Source organism: Ananas comosus, linkage group 11, assembly GCF_001540865.1.
Source record: "Ananas comosus cultivar F153 linkage group 11, ASM154086v1, whole genome shotgun sequence".
Taxonomy (NCBI): domain Eukaryota; kingdom Viridiplantae; phylum Streptophyta; class Magnoliopsida; order Poales; family Bromeliaceae; genus Ananas; species Ananas comosus.
In genome coordinates, this window is record NC_033631.1 from 12,278,984 (window position 1) to 12,295,112 (window position 16,129).

At 37.6% G+C, this 16,129-nt stretch overlaps 3 protein-coding genes across 3 annotated transcripts; all 3 read left to right on the forward strand.

Moving 5' to 3' along the window:
* LOC109717062 (cytokinin riboside 5'-monophosphate phosphoribohydrolase LOG-like) lies at positions 2,880-7,355 on the forward strand. The gene is made up of 6 exons (XM_020242725.1): positions 2,880-3,286; positions 4,030-4,127; positions 4,788-4,818; positions 5,432-5,602; positions 6,525-6,668; positions 6,904-7,355. The coding sequence occupies exons 1-6, from the start codon at positions 3,158-3,160 to the stop codon at positions 6,997-6,999; spliced, it is 669 nt and encodes a 222-aa protein (XP_020098314.1). The 5' UTR covers positions 2,880-3,157; the 3' UTR covers positions 7,000-7,355.
* On the forward strand, positions 9,435-11,423 carry LOC109717061. Its single transcript, XM_020242724.1, has 4 exons — positions 9,435-9,500; positions 9,630-9,942; positions 10,317-10,466; positions 10,744-11,423. Exons 1-4 carry the CDS (start codon positions 9,450-9,452, stop codon positions 10,944-10,946), a joined length of 717 nt encoding a protein of 238 aa, XP_020098313.1. The 5' UTR covers positions 9,435-9,449; the 3' UTR covers positions 10,947-11,423.
* Positions 13,557-15,532, forward strand: LOC109717060 (3-ketoacyl-CoA synthase 13-like). The gene has a single exon (XM_020242723.1). The coding sequence runs from the start codon at positions 13,562-13,564 to the stop codon at positions 15,092-15,094; it is 1,533 nt and encodes a 510-aa protein (XP_020098312.1). The 5' UTR covers positions 13,557-13,561; the 3' UTR covers positions 15,095-15,532.

Below are 16,129 nucleotides of genomic sequence, written 5' to 3' on the forward strand. Positions count from 1 at the left end.
GGGGTTTTGAAATTTTCCCTAATAATAATAATAATAATTATAACAAATATAGTTTTTTTTTTTCGGTAAATCCCAGTTAATGTTTCAACTCAATCACGGTCAAATCAGGTCTCTGATCTTTAATGCGAAAATAAGCATTTAATAATATGATTTTTTTTTTCGTTTTTCAAGAAACCATTTAATAACATGATTTACACGTTCCCGGTAAATTACACGACAAATCTCCCGTAATCTTCCCGTGCCCAATCATGACCCTCCCTGTCATCGGGAAGTAGCTTCACCACATCACCACATCACAATTTAATGCGAAAAGACTCTGCACTCATACCTCGCCCCTCCCCTCCGCACGTGCCAAATGTCTACACAAATTTTATTATTATACTAGCTCAGTAAATACCACGAATAAATAATTTTAAAATATAAAAAATATTAACACAAAAAAATAATGATAAATAAAAATAATAATAAAAAATAAAATTTATTTTATTGATGAATAAAAATAACAGCCGAAGAAAGAAAAAATAGGACTTAAGCTGCCTCGGGAGTCCACATTCAACAGTGAATTAGGAGAAATAATACATAAATAGATATAAATATTATATTAAATTTTTTAAAAAAATAAATTGTTTGGATATATTTTCTATAGTTTGGAAATGCAGAGTTTATAGTTTAAAATAATTTTTTTGGTGCAAAATAAGAAAAGGTGTTAGCTCTGTAGGAAAATATACATCAAAACAAAATTGGTAAATGGAGTAATTCTGTGCCCATTCAAATAACATATAAATAAAGTTTTTTTAAAATAGGGCGTTACGGTACTAGGACATATCAATACAAAAGTGAAATGATACAATACAAATTTTTTAAGAGTTATCAAATATATAGATTTAAGGTGGTAAAAGCTTGTAAAACTTATTTGAACTAAGACTCATTGTGATCCAAATATATAGATTTAAGATATGTAAGTTTGATAAGCATATTTCACATAATTATTACAATTATAATTTTATTAAATTAAGCAACAAACCTAAATATTGTGCTATAAAGATTATATATCAACTAACCTATAAAATAATTATATTGTAAAAGGTTGGGTGCGAAAAAGGTTCTGCACATTTTTACTTAGGTTTTGATAGCATAATAATAATAATAAAACAATATTACAGGTGTTAAAATTAATCAAACTGGTGTGGTGCATGGATGACTCTTAGACCGGGTCCAGCGCACAGAGGCGAGAAGGGGAAATTGGTGGGCCCATATCGCCCAGGGCCCGTTGTTCTAGGCGCCATCGACGGTTCTGAGGCGGCGCGAGTGCCACGCAGTACGATCGCTCACATTCGCATAAACAAAATTTAGAATGGACCGGTTATATTACTGGTATGATATTCTCAATCAATAAGATAATCTCTCTTATTCTCTTATGCTCATCCATTCAATTATAATTAATAATAAATTATTATTATTATATTTTTTTTAACATTAAAAATATTATTGACTTGTTATTAATAATACGATACAAATGTGTGACACATTAAACATTCTCTTTTATCATGTATGGAACGTACCTCAGGATCCTATCCTTTTCTTTTGTTATCCGTAGCTACGCAATCTTTCTCGGGCTTTCTAGTGGCACGTAAGTACATAACTATATTAATATTATAGTTAAACTATGCATAAATTTAAATTTGATATTTAATTTTATACATGTGAATTTAGTTTATTGCAGTTGGAACTATATCAAAATGTCCAATTATAGCAGTTAAAATTATACTCAAATTACTCACAGCTTCTAATGTTGTGGTTGAAGAAAGTATTTTTAACCATATATAGCGAAGCAAAATTTTAAAAATATATTTCTAATACAACAAAATAAATTATTTATTTATAGTATAGTTTACAAATTTAATCAAATAATATGTCCATGTATTTTAATTACATCCAATCAGAATAGTCCTGGTTGCCTCAGTGATTGAAGATTTTGAATTGGACGGCCGAGATTTCGCGTCTCAATGTAAGTACGGATGATGAGCCATCATCGGACGGTCCAGAATACGACACGTCATATAATTCCGCAAAAGCAAAAGAAGGAGAACCCTTTCTCATTTAATTTAATGCCCAAATCATCCACTTATGTAAAAGAGAAAGAGAAACCCCACCACAACCTCGCCATTAAAGCAGCGAACAATTCGCAGTTAAGCGCCCCCAACCTCCCCGTACCAACCAAAACGAAGAGACTAGATTATTCATGAACCTGGTCCACCAAAAACTCAATATTTAGAAGCTTTAAATAATTTTTTAAAATTAAATAACGTGTAATGTACTGCAACATCTGGGCTAGTATCTCACCAGCTACGCCTATTATTTTCTATGCTACATCAGCAAAAGAAAAAGAAAAAAAAATGCATTCATGTTGTATTTATTGTCAACTATTATAAAATGATAGTACAAATAGCCGCCAGAGAAGTATTGAATTAAAATTCTCATCAATAGTGATAATATTAAAAGAATAAAATTTTAATTTACTTTTGAATTTTTAAAATTTTTCATGGCATAAAAATGCAAGCATTTGAAAATTTAAACTTCAAACTGGATCTTTATAACTACGTTTACAAATAGATTTATATTTTTTCTGATGTAATTGAACATATGTTTATACTTTTGATCTCAGGTCGTGTGCTCGCTATATTTAAGCACTGGTTCGTGAGTGGCGTGGTGCACCACGTCCAGGCAAAATATTCTCCAACAAGGGCGAAAAGACTAACGTGATAAGCCATCAGGGACCGTCCGATTAAGCCGATCATCCACCGTCGGATCATATCGTACATCTCGTTCCCGCATCTCGCTCTCTCTCTCTTTGTCTCTCTCGCGTTTCGTTTCTCTTTCGCCCGAAACCCTAGGCGCGAATGGAAGATGCAAAAAATCAAGGCGGGGTCAAAAGAGTAATCACAAGAGAGTTTCGCGTCCCTCTCTCTCTCTCTCTCTCTCTATAAATAGAGAGTTCCCCCTCCCCGGTGGGGGCGTTTAAGCCCCCGCTCGTGCCTCGACTCCAGGGTCTTCGTCCTCACACTCCATTCTCCGTACTTAGCGTGCGTGCCCTAACCCTAACGAGCTCTGCAAGCGGAGAGGGAGGGTGAAGTGGAGAGAGAGAAGGGGGGAGTCAATGGAGGAAGAGGTGAAGGGGGCTGAGGAGAGGAGGTCGAGGTTTCGGAGGATCTGCGTGTATTGTGGGAGCACGTCGGGAAAGAAGGCGAGTTACCAGGATGCCGCGGTGGAGTTGGGGAAGGAGCTGGTAATTCAAACATCAAGCTTTTAATCCTTCTATTTTGGGGTTTTTGTGCTGTAAAAAAGTGATCTTTGGGAGGTGCTTGTGTCGTATTATTACTAGGATTTTAACTCGCTTATCAATCAGAGTTGAGTTATAGTAGTAGCATAGTAACGAGCAATGGAGTTTTCTCCATCTCTGGTTCTCTTATTGCTCCTCTTTACAGTATAGGTCCTTTTGGGTATCTGGTACTCAGTGTTCTTGTTGCTTGATGCTTGATACTTTTTTGTTAATCCAAACAAATAGAGCATTTTATTTTTGTTGTTTTAGATTTATTATTATTATTATTATTATTATTATTATTATTGAAAATATAGAATTTTGCTAGGGATACTGGGATTGGGCGTAAGGGTTTGCTAGCTTTTTAATCTGCTTGGGTATTGAAGAGATTTCTTGTGAGATCACTAATAACTTTATAGATAGATAAATAAAAATGCGATTTTTTTATTATTTAACTATAGGAGGAAAAGGTACTCACATGGTATCATGACCCATCACCTTGTTCCCCATCTACGCACTCCCACTTGCTGAGGAGTTTTCCTCTCTTTTTGCAGGAATGGGATAGTACTTCTCTATTTTTATTTTTTTTTTTGCTGCCCCTAGTTTGAGAAAGAAAGAGAGATCCATAGAATTGGTGTGGAGCCTCCTCTTTGCACGACACGTGTCCTCTAATATTTGCACTTGCATGTTTGTGGATGGTGTATATGCAGGTGGAGAGGGGCATAGACTTGGTGTACGGTGGGGGGAGCATTGGTTTGATGGGCCTTGTCTCTCATGCAGTTCATGAAGGAGGGCGCCATGTCATTGGGTTCTCTCTCTCTCTCTCTCTCTCTCTCTCTCTCTCTCTCTCTCTCTCTCTCATCATCTTCTTAGTTCTTACTCTTGCAGCTTTTTGTTTGGCTTGTTTTTATGAGCTATACGTACCCACTTGATGCATGCTTCTATTTCAAAGTGGCAACTTGTGAGCCTTTTCCAATCTTCTGAATGGCTTTTAGTCACCAGTTGCTTATTGTGGTAGAGCATGTTTAAATGCAGCTTTTTTGTTATCATTGTCTTTCACTGAAATGATAAGACTCTTTCCCGTGCCCTTCTAAAGGTAGGGAACAGGATTTACTTGTTGCACCAAATGGGTTTCCCTCTATCTTATTGTTTCATGTAGAAGACAAAACTTTGGTGTGTGTAAGGAGCAAAGGGTTTCTTCTAGCTGTGAAAGGATTTGGTAGAAAAATGTTGTTTCTTTTTGTCCTTTCTTCCTACTCAGCAGATTCAGCATTGGTCTTACTTTATGGCACTCCTTACCTGAAAAAGTCAATCTTTGTTATTTTTTTTCCCCTCAACAAAAAGCTATAATCTTTTTTCCCTTTAACTTCTTTGGGAGAGAGGGGTTATGGGCATATTAGCTTGCTTGTGCATTGAATCTGAACCTTTGTACTTATCTTTTTTTTTTTGTTTATTTTGTTTTATGCAGTGTTATTCCCAAGTCCTTGATGCCAAGGGAGGTGATCTCTCTCTCTCTCTCTCTCTCTCTCTCTCTCTCTCTCTCTGTGTGACACATAAGCAAGCATATATTAATATTTATGCTTCAATGATCTTTGGAAATATCATTCATTGTACAGTTGGTAATTATGGATTAATTTTATGAAGTTTCGTAGCATCTAACTGCCTAGCAAATTGATTGAGTTTTGTTTGGAACCCTACTTCTTTAGGTTATTTAGGTTATTATATACTTGTTAATGTTCTTTGACTTTTTGAGGTTAAATAATCAGATGCAACCTAGGGTTTACTCTTTGGATCCTATTCCAACAATTTTAAGTCTAAGGAATGTAATATAATCTATTTATCCTTTCTTATGATCTTATTGGTAGGTGCACGGATGTCTTAATTATTTAATTTTCTAATAATTTCAACCATGTTCTTTTGATCAACATTCTGAATGCCACGTATGTTTAAGTTAAAGAAGTTTATATTGGGTGTTGTCAATTTAGATTCTGTCCTACTATAGGTTTTTAAAGGAATTCATCATTAATGCTTATGGTCCTAACTCGCTCTAAAAGTTTGAAGGGTGTGAAATGATTTTGTGGGTGTAATGAATGTACTTAGTGCTTTTTGCAGGTAACTGGGGAGCCCGTTGGCGAAGTTCGAGCTGTTTCTGGAATGCATGAAAGGAAAGCGGAGATGGCACGATATGCAGATGCTTTCATTGCTTTGCCTGGTGGATATGGAACACTAGAGGAATTACTTGAAATCATTACGTGGGCTCAGCTTGGAATACATAAGAAGCCGGTATCTACTTTCACTACGCTTGTCTTTAAGGAATTGCTCGGAATAATATGACCTTTTTCTCTTCTGAACTTGTCGGCTTTTAGTCACCTGTCGGTTTTAACTTTCACAAATTGAAAGGTTTTGAGACCCCGTACTCTCAATGTTTGGCTTTGAGGCGCAGTTCTAAATGATGGTTTCAACCTTGTGGAATGACCGGACTGTATACTAAGCTAATGAAAAATTGTGCCTGTATTTTTCTCATCAAGTTGTTTACGTGTACGGAAGGATATGCATGCAAACTATGCTCTCCAAACTCATATTATATTCCTAACAAGCTTTCTTTATACTCTGTATGTACTTGAGAAACAACTAATCAGTATTATGCTGGTAGGATCTTGCGCTACTTAATATATTATTGTTAAGGATATGGTTGCTAACACGTATGCGAAGCAACTGATTTTAGATTCATAATAAATTAATAATGGGAGGATCTTCTCAATCTTTTTTCTTTTTAAATGTATACTTGTGTACTATAGTATAATCAAACTATAATTATATAAGTCGGAGAACGTGACGGCATTAGTTATGCTTCCTTTTTTTTTTTCTTCCTAGTGAAGTAGTCATTTCTGTAACCACTGACATATTATAAGAGCAGCACCTCTTAATTCTTTTCTTTTTATCTATATTTTATTTGTGCACCGTCGAATAGGTAAACTACATTAAAACCTTAGAACGTGTCGGCATCGGATGGGCAGAAACTTTAGTCATCAGTGTATCAATTATGATCATCTAGACCAAGGAAATCCTGATTGAGTCTTTATTCTGGAGATGTGTTTAAATAATTTCTTAGTGATTTGCTTGTTGAGACTGATTGCGTTAATTGCTTATTAGGACTGACTCTCTTGTTTATTTTGTGTAATCTAACCTTATATAATATTGGCAGGTTGGTCTTTTGAACGTTGACGGTTACTACGATTCACTTTTGTCATTCATTGATTTGGCTGTCGATGAGGGATTTATCAGCGAAGCTGCACGCCGTATTATCATTTCTGCAGCTTCAGCCAAGGAATTGGTTAGGATATTAGAGGTAAAGTTCTATTTAAAAATTTTTAACAATTTTCTATGCGCAATAATGATCCTCGCGCTGGGACCCGATCAAGTGCGAGGAATTTTATAAGCCCTTGTTCCAAGGATTTTTTGTATATCCTTGGGCCTTGCCTTTGTACAATAATACTCATCCCTTGATTATAACATTGTCAAAGATGTGCATGTGTGCTAATTTTTAATGCTAAAATCTTATAATATTGCACCTCATTTTTTAGGATTATGAACCCGAGTATCAGACGCCTTTGGTTTGGGAGACAGATCAGAAGCCGCTAAATTTTGTTCCCAAAAGAGAATCCGGTGTCGCTTCGTAGCGCCATTCAGCTTACCTCTCTTTCTTTTGGCTCTAACAATTCATGCTAATTAAACACGCGTGGCGACCGGCATCAAAAAAAAAAAAAAGAAGGAAAGGAATGGGGCGGCTGATGTTTTTCTTTTCTACTTAATTTATTAAAAAAAAAGTTAGGGTGTTTCGACGGTGCTTTTGTGCTAACTGGTTTTCTTATATATATATATATATATATGCATAATTAGTTGTCTTTTGGATATAGTATTGAAAGAAATACAATGTTTAATGTACATCCATATGGGGGAGAAATGTTGTGGTGTGGTTTTGCTATACGAAGCTATGTAAATACAATGAATATGATAACCAGGTGTTGATATTATTAGTGTACTTGTGGAATAGATACATTGATTTTAGTCCCTGTTTCCATTAAGCAATATTTTGTTGATGTTACCATTGCTGTTGTGATTCTCAGCCATTTTTGACCTCTTTGTCTCAGTTGATACCAATCCATATCAATTCGTGTGTTTGCCGTGTATTCATTACTGTCGGCGAGAGACAAAAAGACATCTGTGGGGGCTACTGCAGTTGTTATTCTCTCTTTTCGTTGGCCATCTTTTTGAGTTTAGTTCGACGTTGAATTCGCCGCCCCTTAATTCATAATAAACTGATCTTTTGATTTGGTCCATAAGAAAAGGAATTCATTGAAACGGAGTAGATGATCTCTTTGACCAAATTAGGCTTTTGCCGAGGCGAAAGAAGTGGTTGGGACTCTGCATGGATCTTTCTTGTAAACATTGTTATCTTTGTGATGTGTTCGTGTTCGCGACAAAGATACTTTGATTTGCTTTCACCTACGGCCCGCGTGATGTGTATTGTATGGTTATCATTGAAAGAGTCCAATTTAATAAATAGCATTTTGAAAAAGACATTGTAATTAGAAAAGTTAGGATGTTACTTAGCCTGATTTTAGGGATGCTGTTCACACCTGATCATCTTTGACGGGCTTGAGAGGCTTGAAGAATAGCCGAGTGTGACAGCGTTTTGCTTTTTCTTGCACTAAATGAAAGCATAAATTAAAAATTAATAATGCCAGAGAATCTTCCAAGTTAACAAACTTTCCCCAGCAAACAACTGAAAAGTTCCTCAGCAAACTTTAAATACCACATAAAAATATATCAATGTAATACCCTGTGGTTATATTTTTTATCTTTTTATTATTGATTTCACTATTTTTTTCGTTAAATCAGTAACAAAGTTAAAACTAAAGGGTACAAAAATGAATATTCGATAAACCTATATTGGATATCTGAAGTTTTTTGTATATAATTTAACGAAATATTAATAAAAAAACTAACAAAAATATAAAAATGAATTTACAGGACACTAATTTGATACACTTTAAACCACAGAGAACTAAAGTAAGAAAGTGCGAAACCACTGGGGTGGTATTTGAAGTTTATCCTAGATTTTATATAAATTGGCTATATTTTTAAACAAATTTTTCTGAGATTAGAACGCGAGTAGTTACTCTGTTCCGAGTATGGGTCTTTATAATTGCGGTCCAAAGCCTATTCGATTTTTGAATTCGGCGTACTGCTAAATTATAAGCCCATAAATGAAAAGACACGCATCTGGAGTTCCGATCTCCTTCTTAGTGGGCCGAAATGATAGAGCCCAAATACTCTCACTGCCCAAAGGGAAAAACATATGGTTTATTTTTTATTTTTTATTTTTTGGAAAAAATTTATATCAGATCGGTCTTTTCGTATGTTGGATTTCACACTATCTGCAAATCGTAACGTACTGTCGAATAAAATTCTAACGGTAGAAAATATATATACTCTCTGTGAGCTTTCTAATATCACAAATTTAGTGAGGAAAAATAAGGAGAATATAAGAAAATACCCTATGCTTCCAACATATATCACAACTCAGTACCCCCAAATTACAACTTGGTTTATTCCTGCACTTTATCGAGACCTGCGCAATGCCCGATACGAGTCCGTTTTTGTTTTGAGTCAGATTAATTTTGACCAACCAAGATCGACCCAGTCCAACAATGTTATGCATGTTTTAAGCTCAGGCTTTGTCGAATATAAACCAGATTTGGTTTGCCGAGGTTTAAAATCTCCTTTGGACCGGATCGGTCAGAAAATTAAAATATGGGCCAGGCCTAAAATATATAGAGCTGTAATTAATTTGATGCCCGGCCCAACATTTGCAAGTTGGGCGACACATAATGGGCCGAGTTTGCTTGGGCCCACATAGATCTTAATTTCTGGAAATTTTATTGAAGAATTAATTCGAACCGCATTTAAATCTTCCCGCCAAAACTCCAGCCCAATCTGAAACGTTTCCTATAAAAAGGTGCCAAACCCAAACCTCTCCCCCAAATCCCAATTCGCTCTCTCTCTCTCTCTCTCTCTCTCTCTCTCTCGCTCTCGCTCTCGCTCTCGCTCTCTCCCCTGTGCAACAATGTCGACGCTCTTCATCGCCCTGCAATGCATCCAATGCTCCACCATGCAGGTAACACAAACCCTAACTCCTCTCTCTCTCTCTCTCTCTCTCTCTCTCTCTCTCTCTCTCTCTCTCCTCTCCTCTCCTCTTCGTCTCCTTCCCTTTCGTAGATTTCTCCAACGTGCGCCCTGGTCGCAGGTGAAGCAGCAGAAGAAGAGCCGAGGCAACAGCAACAAGTGGGTGTGCGCCGTGTGCAACCTGCGCCAATCGGTGCGCCGAGTCCACGCGCGCGGCCCGATCGCGCGCGATCTCCGCGGGTTCGTCCAGGAGTTCAACCTCTCCCGCGCGGTCCACGGATCCGACGGCTCTGATCCGATCCCGATCCTCCGATCGTCGGGCTCGCTTGCTCCCGATGGGTTCGGTGAGCGCCATAAGAGGAGGATGGATTGGTCGGAGTATTTGGATCCCCATGAGGAAGAAGAGGAAGAAGCGGGAGGTGGCGGCGATGGAGGTATGTATCGAACTGTTTTGCTTTCATCGATTTGCCTAATTCCATGAATTGAATCGACTATTTAGTGGTTTGGTTTTGTTCATTTTTTTATTACTGAATCAATAGATTGTGAATTATAAATCAATTCAATCTCATGATTGGATTTGCATTATGCGCTTCAAGTATTATCAACTGTGATCGGATTTGTACAATATTCCTGAGATTTGATGCCGAAATAGTGTGTAATTGCTCATGAATTGGTAATCGTGTTTTTTTTTTTGTTTCGTTTTCTAGCTTCGTAGAAACTCGATTTCAGTTTCACTGTGTTTTTTCTTTTTTTAAATTATTTTGTGCTCTTCTTCGAATGTCTGATTTCGAATTGGTGTAATTGTCAGTGGCAGTAGCGATGGATTTGCCCCCTCAAAACTTCGAAAATTTGTCTCAGAAAGGCATAAAACAAACGGAATCCTTCAAACCAGATTTTTCGAAGAGGAAGCGGAGCGAGGAGAAGGGCAGTTTTCCAGGCCAAAACTCATCCCAACCAAGTATGTTACCACCTCTCCCCTTATCTAATCAATTTTCGCCTTTGTGCTACGAATTGTTCTGACGAGTAAGTATTGGACTGGTTACAATTCGACAGATGAGCTATAAGAGTCCAAGACTCTGCTAGTCATGACAGGTGGAGATGGTTCCAGTTGGACACAACTGAATTTATAATTCCAATTCCGCTCGATCCCGACTTCTAATATGGAATCTGATAATCTCTTAGTTAGTAAACCTTCTCTGAATGGGTCTTTAATGCTCATGCATTGTATACTGCAGGTGGAATGGGACCAAAGAAAACTCTCGAGACGAAAGTACGTTCCAAATGGAGCGAGTACTTGGAAGAAGAAGATACCGGTGAAACATTTGGTAGAGAGGTATGTGTGGAGCAATCAAGCCGTTACTACGAACTCCGTGGTGGAAAGGAGAGCCAGCTGAGTGATTCACTAGTAGCAGACGAAATCCACCCTGATTTCAAATAACTTCAGGTATTTCCATGTCCTTTCTTATTCTCCTTTCAGTAGAATCTCCTACTCGCAGTTGAATGAATGAAGCATTTTTAGCAATTCTCTTTATGAATCAAACTTATTGCACTAGTAAAAATCTCCACAGTAAACATAGTTCATCTACTACTGTCGTTGAACGTTGATGTATCTCATCAACTCTTGTTGTTTTATGCATTCTAATTCCTTGATCTAAGAGTTGAAACTTTTTAACATTCACAAAACTAGAAACTACTATCATACACAACTTTGATTTCTGAGACGTGAGTTTAAGATTTATACTTTGAAATATCAGACAACGTAAACAAAATTATAGACAAGGTTCAGAATTTTAGGCTTAGTGTAGATTGATAGAGACTGAAGGGCCGAAATCTTAAATCCAAATCTGATCCAACTTAACTAACAAACCAAGACTTGGACCACTCCTGAGCCTATTTGAGCCTTTCAGCTTATCCCGCCAAGTATATTCGTATTTCTCGGGCTGGGCTGCTAAGGATGCTGAGATTGGGCTGAGCCTTCGACCTTCCTACTCTCATATTTATTACTAGTGTAAAGACCAGCATTTCACAGCGGACAGAAATTATAGAAATTACTAATAAAAAATAAAAAATATTCATCAATAAAAATAAAGAAGGCGCTGTAGACGGAGCAATTGGCGCGTCAGAATGCTAACTTAATTTTTTTTGGGTATTAATATAGAATTATAGATATTTGCTCATGTTTCAGCGGTATAGATTTTTCATAACCAGTAGACCCGAACCTGTATCCTCATCGAGTTCCCTTTCGGTGGAGAAATTATTGTTTGTGTCGAGTCCATCATATCATCCAGTGGTTTCGAATATTTCACTATACATCTTTTCACTTTTTCAAAAAAATTAATATGCTAATTAATGTCAAATATTTTAGCTTTATCAATAACGGTATATAGGTACATGCCATAATTTCTCGTATTATTGTCCACCATATCAGGCACATATCATCTGACTCTTTATCAAGGATTTAAAAGCCGTCATACGGAATCCAAAAATTTTACCAACACGGTACGGCATGGTGACCCAAAAAATTTATCGATACGGTACGACACGTATCATGTCATATCATACCGATATGTGCCGATGATAAAAAAAAATATATGTATCGACACATAATGATATAAAATATTTATTTTATTTAGTAACAAAAAAGCTCTAATTTTTTATTATATATCTTTATCAAATTTTTTAAATTTTATTAAAAAATTATTTACTAATTTAAAGAATATCAAGTTTTAAGATGTGATATCGGTACGGTGGTTATATCATATTGGTATTTTATTGGCACGATACGACACGGTGAATATGGTCCGTGTGAATGGGCATTTAAATTTTTACTCTTTATCCCATCTATATTTTCTTTGCTTTACTTTGTTTAAAAAATATTTAAATTAGTTTAAAGTAGTGCCACGGGTACATGTAAAAAAAAGTATAAATTTTAAATTTTTTAAATCCAAGGATCTTTATTGGATTCTTATTTTATTGTTGTTTATCATGCTAAAAATTAAAAAAATTTAGGATGAGCCTTGTACAAGTAGAGTATTTAAAACATTATATCTTTTATTTTATAAATAATATCACGTTATCAAATTGGTATAATTAAAATATTTTTTTTGGTCTCGTAGGAAAACAAAGATGTCTTTTGATATTTTTGTTTTTGTCTCAATTCCTTTTGGTGCTAGATGATCTTTAATTAAATAGAAAATAATTAAATACATCAGGCACAATCTCCAGTGGAGAATAGTGATTTTGCTTTAAATTTTGTGCATTACATAAATTTAATGTTCTCTTCGAAACAAATTTATTTTGCTGTTAAATTTTTTTTCTAATCTCACTCATTCTTGAGCAACCAAACATGCTCTCATGGAAAGTGATTTACTCTAAATAGTATACCATACATATAGAATAGAGCAATATTAGGTGTACACTTCTAGATTAGGTGTAAAATGTACATCCGACTCATCCAGTTGCCCTTATTTTTTTATTAATCATGTCAAGTTATTTTTTTTAATATTAAAAGTTTTTAAAAAATTTATGAATCCTTAGATGAAAACGGGCATGAAACATACATTTATATATACAATATACATATAGCATCTTCGTACATAGATATTTTTAAATTAATTATACTATAACATGGAGACAACAGAGAGGCAAATCAAATATAATATAATAATTTTATATTAGCTTGATATTTTAAAAATATTTATTTTCATATTTTTTATACTATGTCAAGATATTTAATGAAATTTTTTTTGAGAAAAAAATTATATGTTATCTGTTTCATTTATTTTTTTAAAAAAATTAGCTAAAAATATAAATCAATTAAAATTCGAATTTGAAATTTCGAATACCAAATATCAAGTTCTTTTATCATTGCGGTTGAATGAATTTTGTTATTTTAAGATGAGCGTTAGTTTTATAACTCACTTCAGGTTGTAAGTTACCGTTGAATGAATTTTGTTATTTTAAGACGAGCGTTAGTTTTATAAGTCACTTCACGTTGTAAGTTGTAACCCGCTTAAAATTTCTCTTTATTTTAATGTGGAATAAAAAATAATAATGGGCCCGGAGAGGACATTTCTCCATGCTGACCCTCATCTTCCTTTCCTTTCCTTTATAAGTACCCAGCTGAGCAACAAAAGAGTAGTCACCACAGATACTGTTACCAGTATTGCTACTACTACTATTGTGGCAACCATGACATTCACCAACTTCCTCAAGTTCTCCTCCTTCACTCTCCTTTCCCTAACTCTCCTCCACCGCTTCCTCCCATCCCTCCCCCTCCTCTCCTCGCTTTCCCACCGCCACCACCTCCTGCTCCTCCTCTCCTTCCTCTCCTGCACCCTTCTCTACCTCTACCTCTACGCCCGCCGCCGCCCCCTCCCCGTCTTTCTCTTCGACTACTCGTGCTACCTCCCCGAACCTGAACGCCGCAGCAGCCTGGAGGTCTGCGAGTACTATGGCTTCCGTTGCCCCCGCCTCTCCCACTCCACCGCCGACTTCATGCGCGCCATCTTCCTCAAATCCGGACTCGGCGACGAGACCTACGCTCCCCCCTATATCTTCCAAGAGGACTACGACGCCAAGTTCCGCTACGCTGTACAAGAGGCCGAAGAGGGCATGTTCGATGCCGTCTCCTCCCTCCTCTCCAAGACCAGCATCCCCACCTCCGCCATCTCCGTTCTCATCGTCGCCTGCAGCATGTTCAGCCCCGTCCCCTCCCTCTCTTCCTTCATCGTAAACCACTTCAACTTTGACCCTTCCATCAAGACCTACAACTTATCTGGTATGGGGTGCAGCGGCGGCACCATGTGCTGCGACCTTGCCGCAAAGATCCTATGCAGCAAGCCCGGGTACGCTCTCATCGTCGTCACCGAGAACATGAGCTTGAACTGGTACTTCGGCGAGAACCGCCAGATGCTCGTCACCAACTGCATCTTCCGCGTCGGCACCGCGGCCATGCTCCTGACCAGCGACCCAACCCGGCGCTGCTCCGCGAAGATGGAGCTCGTGCGCGCGCTGCGGACGCACCACGGTGCGGAGGACGCGGCCTACAACGCGGCGGTGCAGATGGAGGACGAGGACGGCAGCGTCGGCATGTCGCTCAGCAAGGATCTCGTCCGCGTGGCTGGGGCCGAGCTGCGCCGCCACATCTCCACCCTGGCGCCGCACGTGCTCCCTGCGTCGGAGCTCCTGCGGTATGCGTGGAACGTTGTGAGGTCGTATGCCGCAGGGGATCATAAGACGGTCCACGTGCCGGACTTCACGAAGGCGTTCGAGCACATATGCATACACACTGGGGGGAAGGCGGTGATCAACGCGGTGGGGAAGCTGATGAAGTTTTCCGCGGAGGTGACGGAGCCAGCGAGGATGTGCCTGCACCGCTTCGGGAACACGTCGAGTAGCTTGGTGTTCTACGAGCTCGCCTACTTTGAAGCTAAGGGGAGGATAAAGAAGGGGGATAGGGTGTGGATGTTGGCGTTCGGAACGGGGTTTAAGGCGTGTAGTTTGGTGTGGAAGGCTCTTCGGGACTCCGGGATGGACTCGGATAACCCGTGGCAAGAGTGCATCCATAGATACCCCGTTAAGTAAAAATAAAAGAAAAAGTTATCGCCTGCACCCGGTCCACCCTATATTATATCGTGCATGCGTACCATGCATTCGTCAACTCTCAAATCTTCTTAGGCCTAAGTTTGAAAACATGGTGAAAAACAAAACTTGGAGAATACTTCATAACTTTTACCATTCCATACTATAAAATTGCGATATAAACTATCTAGTGATCTTTGCTACCAAATTATTGTGTCGTAAAAAAAGAAAAAAAAGATCCAAATTATTCCTATCCTCTAAATTGTCAAAACACCTGTGTTTATCTACCACATTGTAAACCAGGCTTCAGTCTTATTCTGAATTCCTATCGTCCGTTGTCTTACGTTATATTTTTTGGTAAAAATTAGATTACATGGTTCGGGTGCAGTGCACAGATGTAGACGGGGAGAGACATGGGAATGAATGGTTGAATTTGAATTATTGCTGCAATAAAGCGTCGTTTGTACTACACTTTATCATCCAATATTATCTACTAGTGCTTTCCGTATGCTTTTACTGTGTCATATAATCCTTGCATTTACTAATGTTCTTTTCTTTTTAAAGGAAATTACAAATCTATCAAAGTTCGTCATAGTACAGTAATGATCTTTGCCAGAATGAAAATCTTCGTCTTAGACACGTCTTAAATTTTTAGTATTGCGATCTAAAAGTTTTCGGGTATAATCGAATGCAAAATTTTTTGAAAATCTATGGTAGAAGTAGCGGCCTCCACCATCAACTGTGATCGGATTTGTACAATATTCCTGAGATTTGATGCTGAAATAGTGTGTAATACCTAAAGCGCGATTACCAATTCATGAGCAATTACACACTATTTCGGCATAATCGTGAGATTAAATTGATAATCGTGAGCAACTACACAATATTCTCCTCGATTTCAGTTTCACCCCTTTTTTTAAAAAAAATTATTTTGTTCTCCTTATTCTCCTTTCAGTAGAATCTCCTACTTGCAGTTGAATGAATGAAGCATTTTTTAGCAATTCTCTTATGAATCAAACTTATTGCACGAGTTTCCCC